General features: G+C 51.4%; 9 protein-coding genes across 9 annotated transcripts; 5 read left to right on the top strand and 4 right to left on the bottom strand.

The window, feature by feature from the left end:
* Positions 1–76: 76 nt before the first annotated feature.
* STEHIDRAFT_125086 (Nop-domain-containing protein) lies at positions 77–2,094 on the top strand. Its single transcript, XM_007309273.1, has 5 exons — positions 77–318; positions 368–1,209; positions 1,265–1,382; positions 1,440–1,789; positions 1,853–2,094. The coding sequence occupies exons 1-5, from the start codon at positions 114–116 to the stop codon at positions 1,916–1,918; spliced, it is 1,581 nt and encodes a 526-aa protein (XP_007309335.1). The 5' UTR covers positions 77–113; the 3' UTR covers positions 1,919–2,094.
* A 3,309-nt stretch (positions 2,095–5,403) lies between these two features.
* Positions 5,404–7,388, top strand: MnP3at (atypical MnP lacking 1 acidic residue; the record flags this gene model as incomplete). Its single annotated transcript, XM_007309503.1, has 16 exons — positions 5,404–5,530; positions 5,583–5,647; positions 5,715–5,773; positions 5,889–5,944; positions 5,999–6,011; positions 6,067–6,254; positions 6,319–6,364; positions 6,424–6,472; positions 6,532–6,546; positions 6,604–6,644; positions 6,701–6,751; positions 6,802–6,917; positions 6,969–7,060; positions 7,119–7,196; positions 7,254–7,318; positions 7,376–7,388. The coding sequence occupies 16 exons, from the start codon at positions 5,404–5,406 to the stop codon at positions 7,386–7,388; spliced, it is 1,074 nt and encodes a 357-aa protein (XP_007309565.1).
* Positions 7,389–7,594: 206 nt separating this feature from the next.
* Positions 7,595–8,932, bottom strand: STEHIDRAFT_161693 (uncharacterized protein; the record flags this gene model as incomplete). Its single annotated transcript, XM_007309274.1, has 4 exons — positions 7,595–7,639; positions 7,711–7,995; positions 8,076–8,381; positions 8,450–8,932. 4 exons carry the CDS (start codon positions 8,930–8,932, stop codon positions 7,595–7,597), a joined length of 1,119 nt encoding a protein of 372 aa, XP_007309336.1.
* Positions 8,933–10,608: 1,676 nt separating this feature from the next.
* STEHIDRAFT_142151 (uncharacterized protein) lies at positions 10,609–11,841 on the bottom strand. Its single transcript, XM_007309275.1, has one exon. It carries the CDS (start codon positions 11,746–11,748, stop codon positions 10,807–10,809), a length of 942 nt encoding a protein of 313 aa, XP_007309337.1. The 5' UTR covers positions 11,749–11,841; the 3' UTR covers positions 10,609–10,806.
* Positions 11,842–12,110: 269 nt separating this feature from the next.
* On the bottom strand, positions 12,111–15,421 carry STEHIDRAFT_149915 (subtilisin-like protein; the record flags this gene model as incomplete). The annotated part of the gene is made up of 15 exons (XM_007309276.1): positions 12,111–12,158; positions 12,215–12,290; positions 12,454–12,630; positions 12,738–12,865; positions 12,949–13,013; positions 13,434–13,438; positions 13,646–13,747; positions 13,814–13,892; positions 13,958–14,028; positions 14,084–14,138; positions 14,196–14,244; positions 14,302–14,581; positions 14,726–15,013; positions 15,083–15,146; positions 15,202–15,421. 15 exons carry the CDS (start codon positions 15,419–15,421, stop codon positions 12,111–12,113), a joined length of 1,707 nt encoding a protein of 568 aa, XP_007309338.1.
* Positions 15,422–15,560: 139 nt separating this feature from the next.
* Positions 15,561–16,155, top strand: STEHIDRAFT_125090 (uncharacterized protein). Its single transcript, XM_007309277.1, has 2 exons — positions 15,561–15,890; positions 15,965–16,155. The coding sequence occupies exon 1, from the start codon at positions 15,609–15,611 to the stop codon at positions 15,768–15,770; it is 162 nt and encodes a 53-aa protein (XP_007309339.1). The 5' UTR covers positions 15,561–15,608; the 3' UTR covers positions 15,771–15,890; positions 15,965–16,155.
* Positions 16,156–16,352: 197 nt separating this feature from the next.
* STEHIDRAFT_149916 (RhoGAP-domain-containing protein) lies at positions 16,353–20,121 on the top strand (the record flags this gene model as incomplete). The annotated part of the gene is made up of 13 exons (XM_007309278.1): positions 16,353–16,588; positions 16,659–16,670; positions 17,234–17,296; positions 17,388–17,416; positions 17,482–17,603; positions 17,675–17,705; positions 17,786–17,816; positions 17,882–17,980; positions 18,060–18,214; positions 18,272–18,349; positions 18,422–18,655; positions 18,732–19,122; positions 19,198–20,121. 13 exons carry the CDS (start codon positions 16,353–16,355, stop codon positions 19,877–19,879), a joined length of 2,163 nt encoding a protein of 720 aa, XP_007309340.1. The 3' UTR covers positions 19,880–20,121.
* A 490-nt stretch (positions 20,122–20,611) lies between these two features.
* STEHIDRAFT_149917 (uncharacterized protein) lies at positions 20,612–24,760 on the top strand. The gene is made up of 10 exons (XM_007309279.1): positions 20,612–21,047; positions 21,134–21,209; positions 21,295–21,390; positions 21,458–21,819; positions 21,880–22,278; positions 22,338–22,386; positions 22,450–22,588; positions 22,651–22,705; positions 22,778–23,968; positions 24,038–24,760. Exons 1-10 carry the CDS (start codon positions 20,979–20,981, stop codon positions 24,503–24,505), a joined length of 2,904 nt encoding a protein of 967 aa, XP_007309341.1. The 5' UTR covers positions 20,612–20,978; the 3' UTR covers positions 24,506–24,760.
* A 1,551-nt stretch (positions 24,761–26,311) lies between these two features.
* STEHIDRAFT_66253 (class I glutamine amidotransferase-like protein) lies at positions 26,312–27,606 on the bottom strand (the record flags this gene model as incomplete). The annotated part of the gene is made up of 8 exons (XM_007309090.1): positions 26,312–26,506; positions 26,571–26,665; positions 26,716–26,760; positions 26,821–26,894; positions 26,953–27,026; positions 27,089–27,126; positions 27,182–27,304; positions 27,384–27,606. 8 exons carry the CDS (start codon positions 27,604–27,606, stop codon positions 26,312–26,314), a joined length of 867 nt encoding a protein of 288 aa, XP_007309152.1.
* Between the last annotated feature and the right edge of the window lie 330 nt (positions 27,607–27,936).

A 27,936-nucleotide genomic window follows, 5' to 3' on the forward strand; every position in this document is an offset into this window, starting at 1 on the left:
TATACGGCAAATGCCGGAGGCACCGAAAGTTTCTGCCCACATTTTGTTCGACGTCTTGCTCGACGTTCTCGACCACCTTGCCGCTGTCCCTGTCGGCGACCACTGCCCTCAAAATGGCGTCTCATATTCTTTTCGAGTCTGCCTCTGGCTATGCTATCTTCGAAGTCAAACTCAAGGACGATGTCGGCGCCATGACCAAGGCCGTGCAGGACTCCATCGCAGACCTCGCACGGTTTGGAAAAATGGTCTCTTTGGTTAGCTTTGCGCCCTTCAAAAGTGCAGCGCATGCGCTGGAAAATGCCAACGATATTTCAGAAGGTGAGTTACGTCTGAAAAATATATTTGAGCTATATCTAACCAGCCGTAGGTACGGTGAACGAGGACCTGAAGTCTTTACTGGAGCTCAACCTCTCCAAGCCTTCGAAAAAATCCACAATCGTACTCGGCGTCTCCGAACCTATCCTTGCCAGTTCCATCAAAGCTGCAGTCAACATTCCTTGCGACACCTCCGAATCTACCGCCGAACTCCTTCGCGGGATTCGTCTTCATGCCGCCAAACTCCTCAAAGGTCTCGAGGCCAACGACATCACCAAAGCTCAGCTCGGTCTCGGCCACTCATACTCTCGCTCAAAGCTAAAGTTCAACGTGAATCGTATCGACAATATGATCATCCAGGCAATTGCCCTTCTCGACCAGCTCGACAAGGACGTCAACCTTTTCTCCATGCGTATTCGCGAATGGTATGGCTATCACTTCCCAGAGCTCGTCAAAATTGTCCCCGACAACTACCAGTACGCTCGCGTTGCACAGTTCATCGGTCCTAAGGAGACTCTCAACGAAGAGAAGCTGCCCGACCTCGCCGCTATCCTCGATGACGATAACACCCGTGCCCAAAATGTTCTCGACGCCGCTAATGGATCCATGGGCTCATCACTCTCCGAGGTCGACATGCTCAATATCTCCGCATTTGCCGGCCGTGTTGTCTCTATCGCAGAGTACCGCAAATCTCTCACCAGCTACCTCACCGAGAAGATGAACCTCGTTGCACCTAGTCTGACTGCGCTCTTGGGCGAGCGGATAGGTGCTCGGCTGATCAGTCACGCGGGCAGTCTCACGAACTTGAGCAAGTACCCCGCGAGTACCGTGCAGATTCTCGGTGCAGAGAAGGCGTTGTTCAGAGCGCTGAAGACGAAGGGGAATACGCCGAAGGTACGTTTGTCCATACTTTCCCCTTTAATGCAACCCTATATTCATCTCTTTGTAGTATGGCCTCATCTACCACTCGTCCTTCATTGGTCGTGCTTCGCCCAAGCACAAGGGTCGCATTTCGCGATTCCTCGCCAACAAATGCTCCATTGCCTCGCGGATAGACTGCTTCTCAGGTATGTGCTCTTCGTTAGCCGCATCTTCTTCTTTTGCCCTGACACCCTACTCCTCAGAAAATCCCACTCCCAAATTCGGCGATGCCCTCCGTATGCAAGTTGAAGAACGCCTCAACTTTTTCGAGAAAGGCGAGCCACCATCAAAGAACTCCGACGCCATGCGCAAAGTCCTCGATGAGCTCGCTCTCGATGCCGATGACGATGAAGATGTGGAGATGGGCGACGAGGAGCCAACGCTGCCGCTGCTAGAGGCGACGCCGAAGAAGGATCAGAAGAAGAAGCGGAAAAGCGAGGTGATGGATGTGGACGACGAGGAACCGTCGAAGAAGGTGAAGCTGAGCAAGGAGGAGCGGAAGGCGGAGAAGAAGGCTGCTAAGAAGGCCGCGAAGGAGGCTGCTGCCGCAGACGTATGTCCATTTCCTTGACACATTTTCGTTGTTATTTGGTGCTGAGTGTTTTTGCGCTGGCAGGGTGAGCCGCCTAAGAAAAAGGAGAAGAAAGACAAGAAGGAGAAAAAACATAAGAGTAAGGAGTGATACGGTCGTGATCATCGCCGCACTCTCTTTCTTCCATTTTTTCTCCGCTTTTCTGTATGTTTATCTCCGGGTGCATCTCATTTCTTGATCTCTTTCATTACTCTTTGTGTGCGGAAGCGACTGCCAGGACCGCGCACCTTGTCTGAAGCCCCGTTATCGTCACAACATCCCGCGAAGTACGCCGTTGTCGCTGTTCTGGGTGGCGTTGTATGGCACCAAATTATCGCTGACCAGTACCAGATACTTGCCCTCAGGTACCTCGATGCTATTACCACTTCGACTTCTTATAAGTGGTCCCGGATAAGCTTGAACTTGGATGATGACCCACCAATTGAACCCACAACAGTTATCCACTCATCCTCGTACGGCAATCCCACGACGTTCTCTAGCAGTTGGGGCTTAGTGTCCAATGGTACGGAGGATATCTATCTCAACTTATTCTCTGATCGTACATCGATTGAATCTTCCTGTGATACTTCACGACCGTCTATATCTGACGCACGCGTGATACCGTTGCGCTCGAGCCGTAAGGTACATAAAAAGCAGGGGTATTCTCTGTCCCGGAATGCCTGTTGCTGTCGAGGTCCTACAGGTTGCTCTGCACCGAGTTCTCGCCCTGTTTGAACACTAAGTTTATAGTGTTGGCCAGTGCGGTATATTCCTTGGTAATATCCGCTGTCATTTGCTCTGTCGCACTGTCATCTGTGTCATTCCATGCAGCTCAGCGGCAGCAGAGTTATAATCGCGACCCACATACTACAAGACCGACGTCCTTCCAGTGACACCTGGAGATTCTCGCCGACGTGCAAAACCGGGCCACCTCGCTTGTTGCTCGTCGCAGTGAGAAACTTCGGTCGCGCAAAGAGCGCGAGGGTATAACGATGGCCTAACATCCTTCCTCTCGAACGTCGCGCCTCTGGACCTCACCAGCAGTGTTTTGTCTCACAGCCTATTCAGAATGCGTCTTCCGGTCGTCCCTGCTCTGTCCCTCTTCGGAGGATGTGCCACTTCTGGTCAGGGAGATACGAGCCTCGCGGTCGTCAAAGAGAGTTTCGATACTTACAATGTACGTTCATCTCGCCCTTCTGGGCTACCAGACCAACTTTCATCCCATGTTATTCTGGATAAGTCGCCGTCAACACATCCATAACCTTCAATCCGACCGTCCTCTTCGATGTCTCCTTCCCGCAAGCTAGTGGAGTTCCCGTCAGTGTCTCAGCCACCGTCCAACTTGCTCTGAACGGTGCATTCTCTCTCAGCCTCTCTTCGACTTACCTTCACTATACTCATGCGGGTCTTTGTAGAGACCGCACTCGCACCAACGTTTGGTATTCGCCCCTTTGGGAGTATTGCTGATCCCGGTGTAAAGCCCTTCGTGATGGCCATGGTAGACCTCGACGCACCTACGCCACAAGATCCTAGCGTCGCCGAGATTCGCCACTTCCTTGGCGGAGATTTTGTGCTCGCAGACTGTGGAGCCGGGACCTCAGATGGAGTCGCGTTGCTTTCGAACACTAGTTCTGCGGTCTCGGATTATGTAGCCTGCGCCACCTGCTGGGTCGGACCCTCACCGGTACGTTTCCCTCATATGCCCTACCATGCGACGGAGTGTTACTTGCAAATGCTGATGGTCTGGCGCAGATATGTCTTCCTATTGTACGCACAGCCCGACGGATTCAATAATCAGACGTTCGTGAATGCGTCTACGGTCATCACTGGATTCAACATCAGTTCGTTCGCCGAGCAGGTCGCTTTGGGCAATCCGTTGGAGCGTTTATGTTTGTCGGGCCGGATGATACAAACGCTACCTCGTCGAGTGCGATTACGACGTCTACTGCTTAGATTATAAGTACGACACGGACAGGTGAGCTTTGGGCTGCGTTATCTCCTGCACGTAGCGACCTTTTTGTCTGACTTTTCTCTTAGAGTAGTGTACTGTTGGCGTTCCTTTGTGTAGGCTGGAGACTCCACAGAATGAAATAGACCTACTCTACCCACGACCTAATGACAAAATCAGATCCAACCGCTCCTTCGCTCTTGTGAGAGCCGCATGAAAGTCCAGTTATAACAATACAGTCCATTGCGGATTCAAGGCCTGTCGTCGGTATTGTCATCTCGCTTCGCTTCAGTGTATTTCAACCGCTACGGGTGAGCAACTTTATGACATGGCTCCTGCTTAAAAGCTGTTATTGACCCCTGTGTCGCTGATTTTTTGGACCTTGCAATACGTACTGGCAAATACCGAAGGCTCCTCAATTTGGAACCCATCCATCATCCCACGCGCTTTTGCACGCCTCTACATCTCGCATGCCCAATCGTCTTTCGGATCATGAGAGCGTGAGTTTTCCTACCCAGGGCTCATCATCCATGAGAATTTCGAGGGCTATGAATACGAGTGTAGAGGATACCTCTCATGGCTGCTCACGACTGGCTATATTTATTAGAAGTCTCCCCACATCGTGGGTATGAGGTGTACAAGAATATCTTTGCCTTCGCATCACATCAGTGCCTCTTCGAGGACAACGATTGAGTGGAAGCACTGAATTGTGCATATAGCCATTTGGTCGACATATCGGATGGCATAAAATGTTCCACATTGCGAATACATGTACATGTTAGCATGTGCCTTTCGCTGGCGTCAGTATAGCGGGTGGTGTCTTGGTTATGCAGAAGATGGCCCATAGAACTATAAATAACCTGGCCTCTATTCTTACTAACATGGCTCGACTATTTTGGTCCCTTGAGGAATTCGGGGTGCGTCACTCCAGCGGATCCTCGTACAATAATAGACAGAGCCCGTTCAACAAGTGAAAATACGGTCCCGGTCGTCATTCCACTTCCATCGAAGCTGCGGACATTATCTGCTTGGGGCTTCTGTCGCTTCTTCGACGAGGAAGGAGAGACATATACAGCCTTTATAGCACGATACAGAACACCGAGCGTCAGTGGTACTATCACCTTGTCGACTTCCCCCTTCACTATATATTTTACCAGCGAGTTTAGCAAAGGGAGAAGCAGTGAACATTGGATTCAGGAAAGTTAGTCTCGTGGCTCTCATCGATGTGTGCATTCCAGTCTATGGGTGACATTGTTTGCCCTCCCTGTCAACCTTCTTCTATTGCCTGCTGTGCATAAACTTCGCTCAACGCGTGCCGACCAGCCAAACGGATTCCACCATTATCTACCATCTCCTCATACCAATTCTTTCATTGGATCGAACTCTGTGAAGGTTTGCCGAATGGCCCATCTCAATGGTAAATACTACCTCCTCCTTGTTTCCCCTTTCCATGCTCTGACACAATTTCTGTTCCTACACTGAAATTATAGCTCTGCCCTTCGCACAAGTTTCGAATGTCCAAAACTCCAGTGCGTGATTGGATAGCGTTCCAGCACACGAAACGTATAAAGACTGTCTGAGGAAGAGTCAAAGGCCTTCAGGACACTCCAGTCTTCTCCAGGACCAGTCTCATATCCTCGGTATTCCAATGGCCTTCGCTCAGCTCTCTGCCATCGTCGCTCTCGCTCTCGGCGCCGCTCAGGTCGCCAAGGCTGCACCCCCGCCGAAGGTTACCTGCGCTGACGGAAACGTCACCGCAAACGCCGTCTGCTGCCGTTAGTTGCCCTTCCTACGGCGTTCTACTCCTCGACTGACGACCTTGTTTAGAGCTCTTCCCTGTTGTGGCTAACCTTCAGCAGAATTTGTTCGACGGTGCTCAATGCGGTGAAGAGGTTTGTGTCATTTTTCTTCTTGGATCTGCCTTGAAATTTACTGTTTACTGTTTTTTTTTGGTGTTAGGCCCACTCTGCTCTTCGTCTGTCGTTCCACGACGCTATTGGATTTTCCCTCACCCGTAAGCACCGTTTTTCTCCCAGAGCAAGCCTAGTCTGTTGCTGACCGTACCAACAGGCGATGTGTTAGTTCTGCTTAAAGGCATCTTCACTGAGGCTGCTAATCGAATTGTATTACCAGGGGTGGAGGAGCTGACGGTTCTATTTTGGTCTTTAACGCCACTGAAGAGGCATTTCGTAAGCATCGGTATCCACACTTCATGTAAGCACGTACTGATGAACATCCTGTAGACGCCAACATTGGGTGAGTCGGTATTATGGAGCCTTGCACTGTGTACTAACCGAGACCATCACTCCAGGATCGACGAGATCACCGCCGATCAATTCCCTGTCTTCCAGACCACTAATCTCTCTGCTGGAGACTTCGTCCATTTGGCGGCTGCTGTCGGCACGGCGAACTGCCCAGGTGCTCCTCAGTTGGACTTCTTCTTCGGTCGGGCCCCTCCCTTGGGCCCCGCTGCTGATTTGACCGTTCCGGAGCCTACTGGTAAGCTTTTATTTCGGAATGCGCGTGGAGCCAAAAGACTGACTCAGTTGGGCTTCGTCTCCAGACAACGTCACCGCCATCTTGGCTAGGTTCGCCGATGCCGGGTTTGCGTATGTGCACATCCCTTGAGTAGGTTTGGTGGACTAGAAGCTCACTAACCCTTTGATAGCCCCGACGAGGTTGTTGCACTCCTGTCTTCCCACACCGTGGCGGCTGCGGTATGCAACAGTATTTTCTATGTACGCCATTTCAAGGGCTGACATGATGTGCGCTGTAGGACGAGATCGACACGGTAGGTAGTTGATCACTACGAATTACAGGCACCTGCTCACATTTTCTTGTAAATTAGACTATCCCAGGAACTCCGTTTGACACGACGCCTTTCACCTTGTGAGCAATGCTTTTATATGACACAGAAACCGCCCGTAACAAGATGTAATTCATAGCGACACTCAGTTCTTCGTTGAGACCTTGCTGGTCGGCACATTGTTCCCTGGGTACGTATCCTCCTCACGGTAAGGATGCGACTCCTAACATGTTTTTGTAGCAACGGCTCGCAAGCTGGTGAAGTGCTGTCGCCCATCCCCGGAGAGATGCGTCTTTTTAGTGACTCCGTTCTCGCTCGTGACCCACGGACGGCCTGCATGTGGCAGGAGATGATCAGTAAGCCTCCGAAACCTTCGCAATGCGTACCACCTCTGACATAAGCTATAGACGACCAGACTCGCATGCAGACCCTTTTCAAGGCTGCTATGCACAAGCTTGAGCTTCTTGGTCAGCCCGACACCCTCGTCGACTGCTCCGATGTTCGTTTATATTTCCATATGATCGCTTCTGTTCTCTTGACCATAACTCGCTCTCTAGGTTGTTCCTGTTCCCGCCCCATTCACTGGTTCTGCCGTCTTCCCCGCCACTTTCAACATGAGTGACATCCAGCAAGCTGTCAGTTCTTCAGCCTATCTAACTCCATGAAATCATGCTCATCAAGCTGTTTTACAGTGCGATACCGTGCCGTTCCCGACCCTCGAGACCCTCCCTGGCCCCGAGACCTCAGTCCCGCCCGTGTAAGCACGTCCGTCTGTATTCGTTATTGCACTGTCTGATCGCAGTTTTGTCGATAGTCCCGGCTCTTAGATATTGGAGCGTTTCTTCCTCATTTTTTCTATTCGTGTATATGTATATGGTTGGGCCGCGGTTGAGTCGCGAGCTTGGTTTCTGATCTCGAATGGTATATATTTCGACGCGCCAAAGTGCTTGATATGCTGTGAGCCGGAGAAATCTGAACACAAGAGAAGAGCAAAACAGATACTCATCCGTCCGATCCCCAGCTGAAGAAAAAATCAATACGCATAACTAATCCGTCTCCTACATTCTTCCATCTGAATCTACGACATATATGTAAGTCAATTTCTTGAGGCCCACCGTGCGTCATAATCGTAGTCTAAAGTGAACATACCTCTATTATTGTTGGCTTGGCGTTCGCTTCTCGACGAACCTCCCAGCTGCCTCTGAGGTAAGGCACTCCAAGATGCATAGCAGTGTGACCATCTTCTCCTTGAAAATCCTCTTCGGTGAAGAGTTTCAAGGTGATGTACTGGAGACTTGGTGAGGCTGCCGCCAGCGCCTCGGCGCTGGATCGTATAGTCGTACGGCGGCGATCATCACCGGACTCTGGTAAGGCCACCTCGACGGTAAGATGTGTAAGCTCAGAGAGCGACCGTATACATCTGGTGACGGAGACCTATAGTATGCGCAAACACCAGTGAGCTAGTAGTAAACACAGCGGAGACCCTAAGATAAACGAGAGAAGTGAAATATTACCATCTCCATAAGGTTCAGCCCGGCTTTGAGCTTCGGTGTCTCTTCGTCGTCGTCCGAAAAGTCGTCGGCCCAGATGGACGACATCTTCCCCATCCTGAAGCCGAGCCTATGAATGTCAGGCATGATGTTGCCAATTTCTTTGAGGAGTGGTTGAAAATCGTGATGTGGACTTCTCATGAGGCCAAAGACGATTTGCCGTAGGTTGAAATCCACGTCAAACTCGCGACAGCCAGAGCTGATGAGTTCATCCGCAGCAGAATATACATTATGAAAGACGCGGCCTTCGGAGCACGGCCAGGTGAAAGACTATGGCGATCGCGGAAATTCATTGGTTAGATTAACATAAAGAACTATAAGAATGAAGAAGAACTCACATATAGGAGATCACGAAAGACTGCGTCGTCGAAACTGTAGTCGAAGAGGCTGACTCTCCGGAGAGACCGCGTCCATGCCACAGGGAAATCATCATATGGGTCTACGGAAAGGTCCGTGCGGAGAGCCACCAGGTTCGGAACCAGAGGTATATATCTATCGAGGCGACCACACCCATCCGCATTGCCAGGACCAAAGTACAACTCGAGTCCAACGGCGACGGAAGCTGGGATGGGCGGTAAGGGAGGGGATGCGGTGTCACCAATCTCATCAAACTCATCCTCGAATGATCGATCGTCAATGAAGAGATAGCGCAACGAAGGGATGGTCGTGAGTTTATGGATGAATTTTTGTACCAACGAGTTGGCACGCTTCTTGTCCCCGAATATCTCGAGCGGGTAGTTGGGGACCTGGATGCGAAGCCCGATGAGAGAAGAAAAAGGAGATGGCCCATCGACATGTTGCCTCATGCGTCGTTGAAGCATTGCACATGACGCGCAATCCCTTCGAAGGTCACTATCCGAGCGATACCTTGAGAAATCCCAACCATCGACTGCGAGAGCTAGGTCCAGATAGGCCACGGACTTGAGGTATGTGTCAAGGTCCGAGCGACTCAATAGCTCCTGGTTTGGACAGGGGCCTTCTCCCCAGTCGCGGCACTGCGTACCAGGACAAACAAGTCGTCGTGCCAGTGGGATGCACATCTCATGGAGAAGGCGACAGCATTGGGTGAGAGACGAAAGGTTGCTCGATGGATGACCGATATTGCTTCCAATGGGCTCATCCAAAAGCTGAACCTGTTTGACGATCTGAAACAGAGTCTCGTTGGGTAGATCGAGCAAAACAACCATCCTTGATCGTCAAGTTACTGGATCGAACTTCTGCCGCAGAACAGATAGGAACATCAGCCTGTCTGTGGCTCGTGCTGAGACCTCATTTTGGTCATGGCAACAAGAGTTTTCTTACCACAGGATAAGGAGAAGTATCAGTCACAAAATACGAAAATGTACCAAGGAATTTGAGTTTGTTGACGTCGCGACGACAAAGAGCGTGTTGGTCGGAGTTTGGATCGCGCACCGCCTTTCGCGAGGGTCCGTGAGAATCTGTATGTACATACTTACGCCACTGTGGCTCACAGCCTGCTCGTTGAGCCATCTCCATGGGAAACCTCGGGAGATGCCGATGCACGCTTTGAGCTACAACCACGTGCGGTGAAACGAACTCAAAGGAGAACACGAGACACCCACACGTGAATGCGCTACAGCATGAAGGGAGGCGGGCGGGCTGAAAAAAACAACTGGGCGAGACAGCCCTTGGTCTCTCCTTGAGCGTGAAATGGTGGGAGAGGAAAGGCTTGAAGTTTTCCTCGCCACTCGCGCTCGCTCTGTTCGCGCTCACGGCGTTTGCCGTCACTCCGACGAACCCGCTTACTTAGCTCACGTAAGAGCTATTTGCCTCGTTCCTCGGCATGGCTCTTACACCCGCTAACTAATTGCTCTCCGTCTGCTAACACAAACCGGAGAACTTCGGGCAGGGAGAAGGCTTGCTTCAACAAGCACAACTACAAGGTGTTTGGTTGTGAATGGGTGGAAAGCATGCCTCGGCCGAGCCAGGGTTTCCTCCCTGCTCGTTGAGCCATCTCCATGGGAAACCTCGGGAGATGCCGATGCACGCTTTGAGCTACAACCACGTGCGGTGAAACGAACTCAAAGGAGAACACGAGACACCCATATCGCGGAGCTCACACCCACTCGCGTGTTCAACAAAGACTCGAGAACCCACATCGGAGCGAGCACTGCGTCCCTCAACCAACACAACCAAACAATTCAGGAGCAGACACAACCATTAGTGACAAAAAAATGAAAATGAAAAATTACCAACTATGAGCATAAGCCCAGCCCCCAAGGGCATGAACAGGGATACACGCAGGTACTGACCAGCGGTGTCCAAAAACATAAATAAGGATACACACAGGCATTAACCAGCAGCGCCCGAAGGCTTGAACAGCAGCACCCGAAGGCTTGAACAGCAGCACCCGAAGGCTAAAACAGCAGCCCAGAGGCTCAGACAGCAATGCACACAAGCATCAAACAGCAGCGCCCGAAAGCAGAGAACGTCAGCGCCCAAAGGCATAGGCAGCAGCACCCGAAGGCATAAGACAGCGGTGCCCGAAGGCGAAACAGCAATATGTATTCTTAACATGGGAAGTACAGCAGGAATGAAACACAGAAGGAGGAGTGACGACTGAGAACATATGAAATATGCGGCAGGATAATTGGGAAGGCATTGAAAGGGAAATGTTCACGAAGGGGATGCGGTCTGGGGAGGATAAATGAGAAAACTAAGGCGGAAGACACAGCTACCCTTCAAAATCGGGCCAGTCCATCGGGTCCTGTCCTTGACTTCTGAAAACATCTGCAGGAGCATACTCACCGGAGAGCTCGTCGAGAAGTCTGGAGACCTCACTGTTGAGCTGATCTACCCGACCCGCGCGTCTTTGTTCCGAAGACTTGTCACAAGCCTGATCGAGGTTCCTAAAGTAGATCTCCGGGTTGAAGGCAAATGGACGAGCGTGATACTTGCACCGTTCATCGATATCGAACTGCAACAAGGTATCAAAACATTCCTCCAGGGACTCTAGTGCAGCAAGCCTAGCGAAGTGCTGTCTCCAACGCTCACATATGGGAGCATCGGCGACGGAGCCCAGAAAGGCGATGTAGTTTGGGAACGCTACCTTCCAATCCTGCAACGACATCTCGTCCTCCCGACCAAAGGCGGACGTGTCTAGCAGATATAAAGAGCGCTGACCGATGGTGCATTTCTTCCGGTAGGCGGAGGCGTCGTATTGTAGGGTGCGAAGGGCCTTTTTGGTGAAGAGAGTGAGGGGAGTGCGGATGCCGACATCGAAAAGGGTGGAGATTTCGGGGTGGATGGGGTAGTCCTCCTCAAAGCTGGCCTTATGAACCTCGGCAGATACTTCGTAGAGGAGAGTGGGCGGAGCAGCGGCCACGATGGGGACGCCCGTACTGACATTTAAGTCATTTGCGGCACCGTGTGCCTGTTTGAGCTGCTCTAGCTCCTTGGAGGCGAGCTCCTTCGCCAAGAGTTTGACCAAGGCCTGTTGCGCGGGAGGCAACAAGGCCACAGTCGCCAGAGCATCGGTGGTTGTATCACGGCCTGGGTAGAGAGAGGAGCGAAAGCGTGAGCGCGAACGTGAAGACGAGGCGTCGTGGCTGAGAGAAGTTTCAGCGGCACCGTTGAGACCAAGACCACCAAGACCGAAGGGAGTGTTGCCGTGCATGTGGAAAAAGGAGATTAAACTGAGATAATGTAGACACTGAAAAAAACAACTGGGCGAGACAGCCCTTGGTCTCTCCTTGAGCGTGAAATGGTGGGAGAGGAAAGGCTTGAAGTTTTCCTCGCCACTCGCGCTCGCTCTGTTCGCGCTCACGGCGTTTGCCGTCACTCCGACGAACCCGCTTACTTAGCTCACGTAAGAGCTATTTGCCTCGTTCCTCGGCATGGCTCTTACACCCACAGCGTATGCACGAAAATTCAACACGAACTCTTATGTTCAGGAGATATATGACATGATCCGTACATATCAGGCTAGTCTAATTTCCATCCACACAGAAAAACATTATATTTGAAAGTCCGGGGTACCTATGCTAGTAAGTTACGAAGCTTGTCGAAGTCAGGAGTACCAAGACCCTGTGCGATACCAGTAGTCAGATGCATTCGGATAAAAAGGGATGAAACAAGCACACCGTCACAGCATCCCAAGCTGGCCGGGTCATGAATCCATCAGTACCGCAACCAGGGTTCGATCCATTGACGATATCACTGTGCCATGCAGTAGATATACATCAGCATTAAACATATAAACTTACATCTAAAGACGAGACGGCACTCACCTCAGTCCTGTAATGTGGTACGTCGATGATGTCGTTCAAGGGAAGGTATTTTTAGAGCGTGATGAGATGGCAGGATAAGCCGGATAGGATACTGCAGTAGCTCACCTTGCAGGCCAGTAGCGTACAGCCATGGATTAGCAAATCCGAGCGGCGATTTCCCCTGGGAGATGAGGTAGTCGTTCAACAATGCGATGACAGCGGCAGCAACGGGAGTGCTGGCGCTCGTCCCGGACTCGGCAAATTCCTGCCCATCTTCGATAGTGAGAAGCCTTCAGAAACCGATCATGAGTATAAGTCGATCAGAGCCACAAGGATCGAAAAGCCGCGGAGAGAAAGGAACGGAAAGGTAAGGGGGAATGGCAAAACGTGAATTTACCCATCACCAATAGCAGCAATGTCGGGATATCCCCGTCCACTAGGATTGAAAAGCCCTGAGTTCCTGTCTCCCAATGCTTCGAGGTAAGTCGAAACAGCGGAATCTTGGTACGAAGGTCGTGCAAAGTACTACAGCAGTGGGAACGATGTGATCAGCACAAGGTTGAACATGATGATTCATGGCCGTAATTATCAAAAGGTAGTCAACGTACGTTACTGAACCCTCCACCAGTAGTGAATGCCGCATTGTCCCCTGCCGCGACTTCGGGATACTGTACTTTTTCGCGCACAAGTTCACGCCACCGCCCCTCGGCCGTTGCCGAGATGACATAATCCATTCGTGTCCCGGTTCGCAAGCAGACCGGGACAAGGGACAATGTTCGTGAACATCGACGCTTTTGCAGGGAGACGACCTTTCGTACCCGTTCAACAGGCATTTACCCTCTGAATTTGGGTGGAAGAGCTCACCCAGTAGCAAAATCTAGCCCAAAGTGTGTCTCGGAGGCCTTCCTGACAACTTCCTGAGGTCAATTTAGGAGCCTAAAATATATTCACATTTTCGTCAAATTTGGGTCAAATTTTGGTTTGTCCTACTTACAAGTTCCGTGCACGTCAATGGGGTGGGACTGTCCCGCGGCACAAGTTCGTTCGCGGCCCCCATGGGACACGGGACACGAACTTGTGCGCGAAAAACTACAGTACCTTGAGACAGAAGGTTAGATAGGTAGATCATAGTCCCAGAAGAAACACCTACCCTGTCGTGCCACCGACGGTGGTGACTACCGAGATATGTCAGCTTATGTGAGCACATTATTTGAAAGAGATGAGCTTTCATACCATAAGGGCTGCGTTGAAATCCAAAAATCAGAAATCAGCACGGTGAATAAATAAGTGGACAAAACGACATACCAAGAAGCAGGGAACAAGGGCTGGAACTTGGTTTGATTCGTTCCGTCATTTGTCAAACAGTCGCCACCACCTACGCCAGCATCGCCAGAGCCGAAGAGAAGGCTATGTTTCCCCTAAGTCAACGATTGTCTTATAGACAGGGATAGTGAAGGAAGAAGGGGGATATACCTAACACCACGGGCTCCCAGCTGTGCGAATGAGTTACAGACGCGTACGGCGTAGTCTCTTGGAACGGTTTGCTCATCATCTGTACTAAAGTGATGAGCGGGTCCATGACAGAGTGAGTAGACTCATGGTCATCGTGAGGCTCACCAGCGTAGCTCGTAGTGAAGGTCTGAGGCGGGTTTGTCTGATTGAGGACGTATTGTACCCATTCTAGATACCTGCGGCGTCATTGGTACACTTCATACACGAGCAGAATAGGCAAACAAGACTTACGGCTCATTCGTGTTACCTGGTGTAATTGAATCGGGTGTAAATGGCGGTTCTCCACCTATGATCGCGGTGCGTTCAGTAGTCGACAAAAGGCAACCTATGATCGTTCACTTACCAACAGCGTAAACTATGGTCGATGTCGGGTATGACATCCCCATCGCGTACTGTGCAACAAACTGCTTAGCGCCTCCAAAAGCCTGTTACTCAAGAAGTCAACGAACCTCGACGTCCAACGTCCCTTCGCCCTCACACTCAGTTCCATATGTTCCGTTATTAACCGTCAAGACATCGAAGTCCTCCCCTACCGCCTCAGGCCTATATTTCTGGAAGACATTTTGCAGATCCGTCTTGTTCTGGCAGTCTCCTGCATAGCTCACGACACCGAGCTTGTTTTCTGAGGTTGCTTGGGCCGTGTAGTTGGCCATGTTGTAAAGGGCGAGAAGGCATGGGGGCGTCCAGCCTGTAGTGGCACAAGCGGTTATACTGACGTCGGAAGAGGAACTGGTTGATATAGATGCGCGGGAACGAAGAGAGTTAGATATAGAACGTCGGGTCAAAGGCTCGGGGGTCTGCCTGTGCAATGATAGATACATGAGTCCAGTGAAGGAACTGCGGGAAATTATATTACGAGCAACTCGAACATACCCGAACCCGAAGTAAGTCGTGGGTTGAATCGTGTCGATGTGCCCAACCAATGGACGAGGAAGGCTATACTCTAACGTGCGAACCGCCTGCTTCCCGGACCCGGTATGTTCGTAGACGTGGAACTCGCATCCGAGCATAGACTCCGCGACGGAGACTGGCACAGATAGTGTGGCCCAGTCCGCCGCAGCTGTGCGTGAGACGGAAGTAGGGTCGACGGAGTGCGCGTCCAGCCATTCGTTGAAGATGGTAAGGGAACTGTGATGCGGTTTGACGAGCTCGTCGGCTTCCCTGGGGACAATGTCGGAGAAGTTAGGATCTTCTGCGAGAGTTCTTGAATGACGGGACGAGAGAACTCACTCTTTGGACAGATGACGGCCGTAATCACTGTGGCTCGGATCACTGATCTGATCCAGACGATGCACTGGTGAAACATGAGCATGATACAACTTTCATGAAGATGAAAAAACAGGACTCACCCAGTTCGTCAAACCTGCCTTGCTTCAGTCCAACCCTCAGAGTAAGAACATGATCTTGAGGAGCTTTCGTTATTCGTTCCCACCCCCGAGGAATGTATGAAAGAGCCTCCGTATCCCGTCTCACAAGATCTCCAGCCCATCTTGGATGGAGAGACAGCGTTGCAAGGGTTGGACCAGCACTCGCCAGACAGGCAAGGAGGAACGAAGTGAGAACAAGCATGGTGACGATCAGGTCCTTGGGGAAGCAGAGAGCTAGTGGGTAGGACAGTCTGGTTTTATATATTGAATAGCTAAGGCGAAGGCAGTGCGCTTTACATGTGGGATATCAAGTGTTCACTGTCCATACAGTGTAGGCCGTAGTTGCGGGCGTTCGTCGCCGTGTCCTTCGATCTTTGATGGTCATATATATGCAGTGCGTTCGAAAGACGCTGGATGCGGATCACAATGAGATGAGTCGTGACCGCCCGTCAGCTCCAGAATGTAACTGGTCGGACGTCCGTCGTGGGTTCGGCCTACTCTACTTGTGGGGAACTGTCGGGAAAGACTTGCTGGATGCGCTTCTGACTTAGTCCTGGAACAGCGTTAGGGAGATTCCTTTCTTAAATGGAATTTATAAGAGGTGATTGTGTAGCTAGAAGGTAAGAGGGTCGGAGACGATCGGTAGAATAAGCAGTGTCCTCGACAAACTTCTAAAAGTTTACCGGTTAGTCTGCAAACGGACTCGCAGACTGGTACATGAGCCTTGCCCCGGGAACTGACCTACCTAGCATTTCTGAGTCATTACGACAATTTCGAAGGATGTGTTAACGTTGACAGATCGTCGCGGAAAGCAGTCCAAGTTGGTGTTTGCCGTTTCCTCAACTTGGTAGATGATATCCAGAGAATCTGCAGGGAAATTACATAGCGAACGTATTACCTTCAAGGATTGGTGCAGCTCTTGCAAGGTCGTGAAATGGAAACCCGAGAGCTCAGAGGTTTTATCTCATGGTGGTGATAAAGCTCAGAAAATCAACGGTAATGCTTGGCGCGTGAACAAGCCTCGTGGCTTTGAATTTCCAAATCAACGCGAGCGGACAGGGAATTCGCGTCGGATAATCGAGCTGAGCCATACTTATCCCCAACAGCCACCTTTCTTCTCTACTTCTTCCCTAATGCCCCCAAAGACACTCACCCTCAAGCAACGGCTAGCAGCACTAACACAATCCCCGACTTCACCTGCGCCGCAATATGGACCAGAGCCCTCAACACCGCGTTCACCAGGTAAACGGAGGTTTAGTGCGCCTTGGCGAAGGGGGTCTATCCAGGATGGGTACGGAATGCAGAGTGAGGAGGATAAATTGCAGGAGGTGATGGGGAGGATGATATATCAGGCCGGCGTTGACTATGAGTGCGTAGTGTTCTTGTTGCTGATGGTCAAGTCCTTCGCTAATACGGAAGGGAATTGGGGTGTGGGTTAGGACACGGCCAATGTGAGTACACTTTTGCTCAATGCCGGCTTCAGGTTCAAGTTTCTATCTACCACACGAGAGACCTGGAGTCATCCATAAATCTTGGGCACCCGTCTACGGTTACCCTTTGATTATTGTAAGGTCAAAGATGCTCTGTATCTCCTGTGTGGCGACGACGCTCCTTGGCCTTGGCCTACTTAGGAGTCGTACCAATGTTTTCCACGAAGGTGGCTTGAGCAACTGGGATCACGTATTTCTACAAAGCTCCCGTTCTGGATACAGTTTGGGACGATGTTCAATCACAATGCACAAGTTTATGCCGTCGCCACACAAGAATAGCATGCCTCCACGAGACTCGTTGGTATGAGAATGGCCCACATTATTATTGTATCTTCGAGAATACTTCAATCGCTGCCATGGGGCTTGCCCCCAGCCCTGGTGTGCTTTCTCAGGTGCCCACAACGGGTGAATAGCAATCTATATTCTATATATAGGGTGCACACCTTTAGATGCTACTGCGCCATCCAGTCCTTCCCTATCTATACTTATTATTACTATACTAATCATTGGGATTTTATCCGCAGGGTCATCATGAATGCGTCCGCCATGCCCGACGCTCGAGATGTAAATTATGACATGTTACTATCGTGCGTCCCCTCGTCCCACCCTTAATTTCCCATGGATTCGCCCTGAAAGTTACTGACCCCGCCCGAATACTTGGTCCTTGTACTTACACAGACGAATACTATCCTACTTGGATCTCTATGGTACCCTAGTTCACCTCCGCTCCAGATGACAGTATTGAGGTTGATCCCTTTGGTCCGGTACGTAGTGGAATCGGACTATACCGTCGTTTTCTTTGCGGCTGGGAACAAGAACACTCCAGGCTGGAACTGGATGTGGAAGGCTTATCGGAGTCTGAGTCGGAAGTTCAGGAAGAACTTGAAGAGACTGGTATGTTCTAATTTCAGTGTGTGGCGACGATAGTTCTGACCGCAGAGGGTCATCTATTATAATTGCCCTAGTTTATCGTACATTCCAACTTCTTCTCGAAAAGTACGCGTTCTTACCTTGATCACTTCTGCAGCACATCCCTACCCCAATATTGTGACCATGTCTGACCTTTCTTGAAACAGTGCTTTTCTCCTTGGCCGGTGCCTTCATCAGGTCAGTTTCTCAATAGCCTTCAAATGTTCTGCCTAGGCATGAGAACTGACGTGGTGACTTACCAGCCCAAAGTTCTTTCGCAAAATTTCATACGTTGATACCCTCTCCGAACTTGCCTGCTCGGTACCTCTAACTCAGATCGACGTGCCACCAGCTGTGTACCAGTGCGTAGACTATCTCCCGATTTCATTACCGTGTAAATGGTCAATCAAAGAATAATCCTAACACCATTTGCTACTCCAGAGAGAACTTGAAGCACGAAAGACAGATCATACTACCGATGCCGTCACATGCGAGTCTGTTCGGTGTGCCACTCGAGGATCTTATGGGTTTCGACGGCGAAAAGGGTGGAATACCGAGGGTCGTGAAAGATTGTATACAATATATACGGGAGAGTGGTGAGTTCTTTTGATAGATCCGTTTATAGGATATCGCTTGACCATTACATGGGATAGGCATGATGGAGGAGGGACTATTCAGACGATCACCCAACTCAGTATTATTGAGACAGGTGCAGGAAGCCTACGACCGAGGTTAGTCCCCATATCGTCACTATCCCACCTCACCATACAACATGGTAGCTGACAAGCTCGCATTGATCGCAGGTCATGTCGTCTCGCTGGATACATTCGGCGACCCTCACCTCGCCGCCGTCCTCCTCAAGAAATATCTGCGTGACCTCCCCGAGCCACTTTTCCCCGAAGCCCTATACCCCATCATCCAGCGCTGTCCCACACCGACAGACGACCCAACCGACTGGTCGGCTTTGCTGTACATAAGAGATACCCTACTTCCAGAACTGCCGCGGTGCAGTTATATTTTATTGAGCCATGTTTTGCGTGAGTGTCTCACATGCTCTCATCCATCTCACTTCGGTAAAACATAGGCTGACCCACCACTTGTCTCGCACTGCAGATTTGATGCACGAAGTTTCGCTACGATCGTCCACAAATCTCATGGACGCACGTAACCTCACCGTCGTCCTCTGCCCCAACCTCGTCCAATCTCCCTCTCCCGCTCGCGATGTCATGATGTGCGCCGTTCCCGGCGCACCCTCCTTTTCCACCCACTCCCCATCCCCAGCCTCGCCTTCCCCCTCAGCCAACCTCAACTCCCCAAATTCACCGTTACCACCTCCACCGCATTCGCCCGTCACACCATCGTTGTCCCAGTCTGCTGCCGCCTCGGCACCGCGACCGCCACAGCCGACGACGTTAGGGATGATCATCAAGCTTTGTATAATGCGTTACTATGAAGTTTTCGATGAGGTGTTGGATAGGAGCGAGGCGTTACCGGCTTCGAGGGTGCATCATGAGGATGAAGGGCAGAGTACGTCGGGGGCCTCGGGCTCGAGGTCGAGGTCTAGTAGTGGACGGTTTAGGGGCGGTGTTGTGGGCGGGAATGGGAGCATGGGAAGTGGCAGTGGTAATGGAGTGAGCGTGGCCACGAAGAGGGCGTCGGTGCTTTCGAATGGGAGTGCGAAGAGGGATAGTAGGGCTTTGGACGACGACGAGGATATTGACGATGCGATGTTGGTAATGCCCATTGGGCCTGATGCTGGACCGCATGAGAATAGGAATGGCGGTAGGAACGGAAATGGGTGCATCGAGGGTAACGAGAACGGTGTGGCACCGTCAATGTCGACTCCTCCGGCCCAATTTTCGTACCCGTATCGTGCCCGTCAAAGGCCCTCGCCGCTTCAAAACTCCAATTCAAACACATATTCACCCCGGCACCCGCCACCATCCGCCACCCGTTCCCTTCACACCGTCATCTCCACCTCTGGTCCTCCTTCATCCTACTCCCCTTCTTCACCCTCACCACATTCTGCGTTCGGAGGCTCGGCTTCGAGGGCGAAGTCGACAATTAGTATCGAGAAGGGGGAGAAACATGGTGGGACGTGGAGGAAGGGGAGTATCTCGATTGGAAGGGCGGGGAGTACGATCGGGAAGAGCAAGAGTGTTGGCGCGGGGGTGGAGGCGCATGGGATTACGGCGAGTGGGTTCTTCACGCCGCCGCCTGTGCCGCCGTTGCCGAAGTTTGATGGTGAGAGGAAGGATTAGGTGAAGGGGATGTGGGTTTGGAGAGGCAGATGTTGGGTGAGAGAGAGTGAGTGAGGCGCGGACGTGATGACGATGCTGTACATTTTTTGTATATGCCGTATTCTTTGCTGATCCACTCATGGCTGCCTAGTGCTCTATCTGTTGATCTTCGTTGTCCATTTTCCTGCTTATTTGTTGCTCATGGTTGGATGTCATCTTCTATTCAGTCTATCATAGCCTGTTTTCTCTGCTACATATACTACAACGCCCTCTATCTCTTGCTTTCATCGCTGCGCTGCATCCTTCCATGTTTGGACGGCCTGTCCAATGATTGAGGTTGTTCTCATGTTCAGAAGCTAAACTCATATCGAACGACTACACCGGTGCCGTTCTGCGTAAGTACGAGGTCAAAAATAATACACCTACAGTCTATTTTCGCCGATTCTAAGGATAGCGCATCGTACGACCTGCCTAGCTTGGTCGGTTTTGTACCAGACATAGACCGTACATGAGAACCTCTCCATTGTTTCTTGGACGTGGCACCCCGGAACGCCACACGGGCCTCGGAAAGTCTCGCGACCTCCACATCGACGGTCTTCCTTACCATCAACCGCAGAACGCGTTCCTGTTATCGATGCGCGCTTACTCTCACCTCCACAATCTCTTTCATTTCAACCAATCATTCGACCTTCTCGAGAACATATCTGAACATGCCTGACTTGTTTAGAACGCTCCACCCCACGCCTCGAGGACGCTACGCAATATTGTGGGGCCCCGGATGATTGGCGACAATGAACTTCTGGATAAAACGCCGGACGAACGGAACTTGCCCCTCATTTCAGTGACACCCCTTCCCGCTTTGAGCCTTCTCAACGCAAGTCACTGTGCGCCGCCGTGTCAAGTCACAGGTTCGCATCAGTGTGTCGCTTGCGTTCCCGAAGCCGGACACTACATATAAAGGCGAGCGAAGAAAGGGTTCGGTTCGACCTCCGTCTCTCTTTCTGGACACACCACCACATCGCTACCGCAAGCCACAGTCTATTAACAGTATTCGACGACGCAGACATACATCACGATTATCCACGATCCGTTCGAAGATATTGGTGGAATATAGGGAAGGATGCCGGAGTTTTCGAATCAGGTCATTAGCCTGTTTCATACGGTTCAGAGACGAGAGGCCCCTGATCAGGTGCGTTGGCTTCGTTATCCTCTTTGCATGATGCAGTCACTGGACAAATGTCAAAAGGCTAATTAGGTGGTGGCTCTGGTTGACAGGGAGGGTTATTGACGGGGAAGGATCCAACAGCATTCAACACGGCGGATCCTCTTCGGTTATGGATCATCCAAGTTGGTGAGTGTTCTGTGTCTGTTCAACTCTCCACGTCGGGGATGAGCTATGGCTAATATTAGATCTTTGGATAATCTTGCGCACATAGGAATCATCATATGCACGACACAACTCCTCGGACTTTTGCTTCGCAAATTGCGGCAGCCAAGAGTCATCGCTGAGGTACTGGGTGGTATTCTTCTCGGTGAGTTCCCTGAACCCTAGCCCATAACAAAACCACTGAACAACACGCCCCTCCGCTCATCCAACAGGACCCACCGCATTTGGACGTATTCCCGGTTTCTCAGATCACATATTCCCCGAAGACTCGCAGCCCTATCTCTCTCTAGTAGCCAACATCGGTCTCTGTCTCTTCCTCTTTCTCGTCGGTCTCGAAATAGACATGGATGTCATCAAACGCAACGCCCGCCTCTCTGCCACCGTCGCCCTCGCCGGCATCTCAATACCATTCGGCTTGGGCGCAGCGCTTTCCGTCCCGCTGTACAAAAACTTCATAGACTCGAGCACTGTCAAGTTTACAAATTTCATGCTTTTTACTTGTGTGGCGTATTCGATTACGGCGTTTCCGGTGCTGTGCCGTATCTTGACTGAGTTGAAGCTGCTGGACACTACGGTGAGTCGGGATCCGTCCTGTCCTATTTAGTGTGATGTCCGTTGAACTGACTTGCTATAGGTCGGCATCGTCGTGCTCTCCGCCGGAGTAGGAAACGACATCATCGGCTGGGTCCTGCTCGCACTCAGTGTCGCCCTCGCCAACGCCTCCACCGGCCTCACAGCCCTCTACATCCTCCTCATCTGCGTAGCATGGACCATTTTCCTCCTGTTTCCCGTGCGCAAGGCCTTCTTGGTCATTGCGAGACGCACAGGATCCACCGAGAACGGGCCGACGATCTTGTTCATGACTATCGCCATTCTAGTGCTGTTCGGGAGTGCGTTCTTTACAGACGTTATCGGGGTGCATGCGATTTTTGGAGCGTTTTTGGCTGGTTTGATCGTGCCAAGAGAGGGAGGACTAGCTATCCACCTTACGGAGAAGCTGGAGGATACGGTCTCTATTATTTTCTTGCCTCTTGTATGTCCTCTATCTGTTTTTTCCGCCACGAGGTTTGCTTACTCATTGGCCCCACACAGTACTTCACGCTTTCGGGACTTTCAACCGATCTAGGCCTTCTTAACACTGGTAAGGACACTTCCTACCGCCATACAATGCTGAACTCATCTGTGGGTTTAATTTTCCTTTCAGGCAAGATATGGGGCTTTACCATTGCCATCTGTGCTCTTGCGTATTCTGGTAAATTTGGCGGTTGTACGATAGCGGCCAGGTTCGCTGGATTCAAGTGGCGAGAGGCTAGCACAATCGGGTCTTTGATGAGTTGCAAAGGGTCAGCCCGTCATCTTTTCTAAATCTCGTGACTGTCCTCATACTAGACCTTCTGATCCGTAGACTTATCGAGCTGATCGTGCTGAATGTCGGACTTTCCGCTGGGATCCTAACCCGGGTAAGAAACCCTCTTTTCGCCTCATCTATAATTCAGGCAGTTATTCACGCTACTGTTTACTTCTCTCGATAGCTCGTCTTCTCCATGTTCGTCCTCGAAGCCCTCCTCCTTACCTTCATGACCACACCCGCAGTCACCTTCCTCTACCCACCCGAACTGCGCACCCGTGCCACAGCTACCGGCCCCAACTTCGCGAACGTCCCAGGCACCGACGTTCTCACCGACCAAGAACACCAGTTCGACGACACTCACAAAGATGACCAAGATGGACAATGGAGGAGCAGGTTCCTCGTCGTATTGGACAAAATCGAGCATGTGCCGGGAATGATGGCTTTAGCGCAACTTCTTCAACCTCCGCCGCCACAGTACTCCGAACGGGATCCCCTCGTTCAGGCTGGCTCGGCCTCGCCTGGGAGTAGCGGGGCCAGAAGTACGGACCAAAAACCTCTGCGTGGTTCTGACGCTGGCATTCAAATCGAAGCTCTGCGCCTCATCGAACTCGAAGACCGTACCTCCGCCGTTATGAAATCCTCCGTTGCCGATTCGCTCATCCATTCTGATCCCGTCCTTGGGATATTTAGGACATTCGGGGAGTTGAACGACATGGAGGTCAGTCCGAGTCTGGAGATCGTGCCGTATGAACAGATGGCGGGGAGTGTGGCGGAGCATACGAAGAGATGTGGGGCGCAGTTGGTGCTTATACCCTGGTTGCCGCCGGTGTTGCCCTCTGGCTCTGAAGGACAGCAGGGTGGACATGGACATGGACAGGACGCACCTGTGACGCCGAGGACCCCTGCAATTACAGGACACGAGAATTGGAATCCTTTCGAGGCGCTGTTCAGGACGAATTTGCATGGAGGCGAACGGTCCGCCTCGGTCCTTCATTCTCAGTTCATACGCGGGGTCTTCGCACAGGCGTCGACGGACGTCGCATTATTCGTGGACCGTGGGCTCACTCGTTTTCCCGGTGCCGGTTTGGGTTTGAGGGCCGGAAGCAGGAGACAACAACATCTGTACTTGCCGTTCTTTGGAGGACCGGATGATCGGCTGGCTCTGGAGTTTGTGGTGCAGGTTTGTGCGAGGGAGGGAGTACGGGCGACGGTTGTTCGGGTTCGGAAGAGGGAAGGTGGGTTTGGGGAGGGTGCGTCGACGGCGGCGGCGGGCTTGTTACATCCTGATGCGGCGAGGCTTGTGGATGAGAAGGTTCCTGATATGGCCTTGGAGAATGCGAACGTGAGGGCGAATCAGTTGACGGTCGCTTCGGTGAGTTTCTACTTGCAAGTTGATTCTATGGCCATGTCGCTCACTAGAGGGTTTCTTTTTGCTGTTTAGATCACTGGTATCCCTGATACTGTCTACGGTAATGCTACGACGCAGACGCGGTTGCAGTCCGAGACGGCGGATAGTGTTGCATGGGGGAAGTACAACTCTCCTGCCGCACGCGACACAAAGGACGCTACGCTATCAGCTGCGCTCTCTCGGATCTCGTTTGAAGAACTATCCACGCCTTTACCCCTTCACGCCGTCACCGAACAAGTCAAGGAACTCTGCAACCCTAGTGTAAGTGTGGTTGGTGCACCAGCTGCGGGGGCAGGGAGATTACTTGTTGTGCTAGGAAGGTCGAGGAGATTGGCGGTCGAGAACCATCATAAGGAGTTGAAGGAGCTCGCGGAGGAGTATGGAACAGTGGGGAACGAGGTGAAGAAGACGGTGGGCGATGTGGCGACTGCGTTTGTGCTCAGTGGATGTTCGGTCGGTTTAGTCGTTATGCAGGCAGCTAGTGCTGCTGCGGCTGATTGAATGAGGGTGGCTATACAGCGGGATGGCAGAGGGTGCCATCGTTCATGACGACCCGTTACGATTATCTGTTCACGTTAGTTTCTTACCTCTTTTGCATCTCTCCATGGATTTAAGCCCGCATACCCATTTTTTCTGGGACCACTGCCGTGTACATGTCACCTGCAGACTTGCTATCCCTCAACCATCTTGTACTTTTATCTGACTGCTCAGTTCGTGCTCATGGTACATATCATCCTTGGGTCCAATGTGGCCATTCGAGCGTCCCATTTCGCTGCCTCCAACACATATCGTGAACAACCTGATACCGCATCAGAAGTGATAGTGCTCAACCACCCTCCATAGCACCATCCCCCGCCGGCTCTCCATCTCCTTGAGTACCGTACGCCGCGTCCTTCTTCTCTCTTCTCTTCTTCTCCATTATCAGGAACGTGAGCACTATTGAATCAAGATCAAGGCTAGCTTCGGGTCTGATCTCGAGGAATGTGTCGGCTTGGGCGACGTGGGAGCACCGCACGGTGAATGTTGGTTCGGGGTTGTAGCTCGCTTGTACGATGCCAGTACGTGCATGGGTGAGCTATGTGAAAATCAGTGAGCATGGGATGGAGGGAGGATGGGGACGAATGTGTATGGCATGGGTATGAGCATGAGCAGAATGATATAATGTACCTCTAAATCACCGTCGCGAACGTATTTCCATTTATAGGTCTCGTTGTTTTTATCGCTGAAGTAGCGGGTGCTGTGGCGAACGCATATGTCGATACAGCGTTATTAATAAATATCGGCTGCTGAGGAAACCATTCCAGGCTTGGTACACATACATACCTCGAGAACATCACTTTCTTCCACAACAAATCCTTGAACCCCACATTCCTCTCCACCCCATCCTTCTCAAACGCTGCCGTCCTCACCCTTCCGCCTCCAAGACACTGCCAAGTCACAAATGCGATATGTTTACCCTCTTCCCCAGCTTTGGCTGGTCCCCTCTGCGAATCCGTGTAAACACTGTCCCGACGGGTATGAAGCGATTTATCGCCCTGGACGTGTAGGCGGGACACGGAAGACCGATGCAGAGAAGAGTCTGAGATGACTTTGTAATAGGTGCGTCCGGAGGGTGCAGTGAGCTCTGTGTGTGAAGGGTCGTCTGGTTTGAGATAAAGTCTCATAACGATAAATGATAGACTGAAGGTTCAGATGCGGGTAAGATGACAAGATCTGAGAGCATAGAAGAACAAGTAAGGCGAGTCGAGCGGCGTCGTGCCAGTCAGCAAGCAGAGGAATGTGTTACATGTTGGTCTGGCGGTATGACCGCGGAGTCCAAGGAGCTCTTCAAGTGAGTCTCGATACCCAATCGGTACCATTCAATGGAGTACACTCAATTGGGCCAGAATATCAGACGGAGGCTAAGACGGTTGAAGGTCCAGATATGGTACTGGGATTTCCTAGATATACTGCCGCGGAGACGAAGCGGAGACTGGCTCCGGTTTTGGGCGGAGCGGCGTTTCGTTCTGTTTCGGAATAAGCTCACAGTCCGAGTTCCATGGCATGTGGTCAGGATATGGGTATAGAATGAAATCCAAGGGAGTGTGTGAGCGTAGTATCTTACAAATCGATGTAGAATGTGTACTCGTCCCAGTCCGCTACTAGTCTGTCACTGTCAGATGGCCAAAATCAAGAAGACGGACGATAATACCACCGTCATAGCGAATGAAACTCCCTTCACCCAGTTTGTTTTCCTGGTCGCACTGCGGGATCACCAGCACCGGGTTGAATTTGAGAAACGCGGGAGAATCATTATACATAAAGAACTCACCTCGAAGTGCTTCCAGAAGCAGAAGAGGACGCAGACGTACTAGTGCTAGTACCAGCACCAGCTGTGGAGTTAGTACTAGACGCAGTTGCCTCTGGATTGCCGACCTGACCGCTCGCGTTGAACGCTCTGGTCAGGTTGGAATCCAGTGCCCAAGTGATACCACCCATGACGTGGGCCATGAACGTAGAATCCTGAGGGATGTGTATCATTTAGATTGCCGTCTGCAGATCAGCAATGTTGAACCGGAGAACTAACCGCCCATGTTTCGTTCAAGTGTCCTAAGCTAGTGTAGAAGCTTCGACCAGCGGTTCCATTGCCTTGCACGCCTGCACCATGTTCTTGATACCAAGCTAGGGAAAAGGGTAAATCCATGTCGACGATCACGGATAGGTTGACATACCTGTAGGATGGGGCGTTCCTTGGTCAAAGTTCCGGGTCCCAGTATCTGTAGACGGAATAAACAAAGTCAAACATAATCAAGATGCTATGTTCTTCGATAACTAACCAGTATAGGAGGATTCATTGGCGGAGAGTAGGACAACGGCACCAATGGATCGAGGGTCAGACTTGAAGTTATACCTAGACAAATGCGCCATGAGAAGGATACAGAGACGGGTGCTTCCAGCAAACCACGTACATCTCGTCCTGTACGTGCCATTCGGTGGGCAGCATACTTGTGCTGGGATGCGATGAGTCGATCACGTCTACCGTCTATCAGGTAAAATGAGCACGCTTAAGTGACGCCAGGATGAGTATAAGTCGATATCACTCACCGCGTTCTGTAGCTCTGGGTGGTAGTCAAAGTATGCTCCTGACAAGAAAGTCAGGACTTGTAGAGTAAGCGGGTTTCGATGTACTGGACTCACCAACCTCATTACCATAGAACGTCGTGTTCCGAAGAGCATCAGAAGCAGAATGAATCCCAACAAAGTTGCCGCCGAGGTCAAGGTACTTCTGCAATGCCGCTTTACCGTTCTCGTCGAGGACTGCTCACACAAACCGTGACATCGGGGGTGGAGGTCAGTACGAATGCATCGCCGTTCGCCTTCATCGAACGGGTGGATTTACCTTCTCCGGTATTCATGAGGAACACTAACGCATCGTAAACGGACAACCCATCATCCGTGAACGTTCCCTGATCCTCCGTTGCGTCGAACTGGATATTCGCGGTCGAGCCTTGCGCAATAAGAGCGTCTCGCGCTGTTGGAATGGAATCATGCCGGAAGTCGGCGGTGGCAGAGTAAATAAGAACCCTAGCAGGCGTAGATGCTGATTGTGCTATCGTGGCCATGAATAAAAGACTAGAAAATAGAGCTAGAAATGTGGTTGATGTGGACAGAGATGTTTGAGAAAGAGAGGCGTGAGCCTGAGCCCTACACTCGCGAAGTCGTCACATTTCCCCCCCGCCGCCGGACTGTAGAGGCTCGATCACCAGTCTTGGCGTGAGCGGCGTGGAGAGCCCGGTGAAACCTATAAAACAGGAGGGTGGCGTATTGGTATCGAGGTTCGATCCTTATGCGTACAGTTTCGGTGGCAAATGCGACGTGAGGTCTGATCCTGTGAGTACACAACTGGCCTGGATTTGGCTCTTGGTCCGATCCCTTGAACTGCCCTTGTGCGT

Source organism: Stereum hirsutum, assembly GCF_000264905.1.
Source record: "Stereum hirsutum FP-91666 SS1 unplaced genomic scaffold STEHIscaffold_17, whole genome shotgun sequence".
NCBI lineage: Eukaryota > Fungi > Basidiomycota > Agaricomycetes > Russulales > Stereaceae > Stereum > Stereum hirsutum.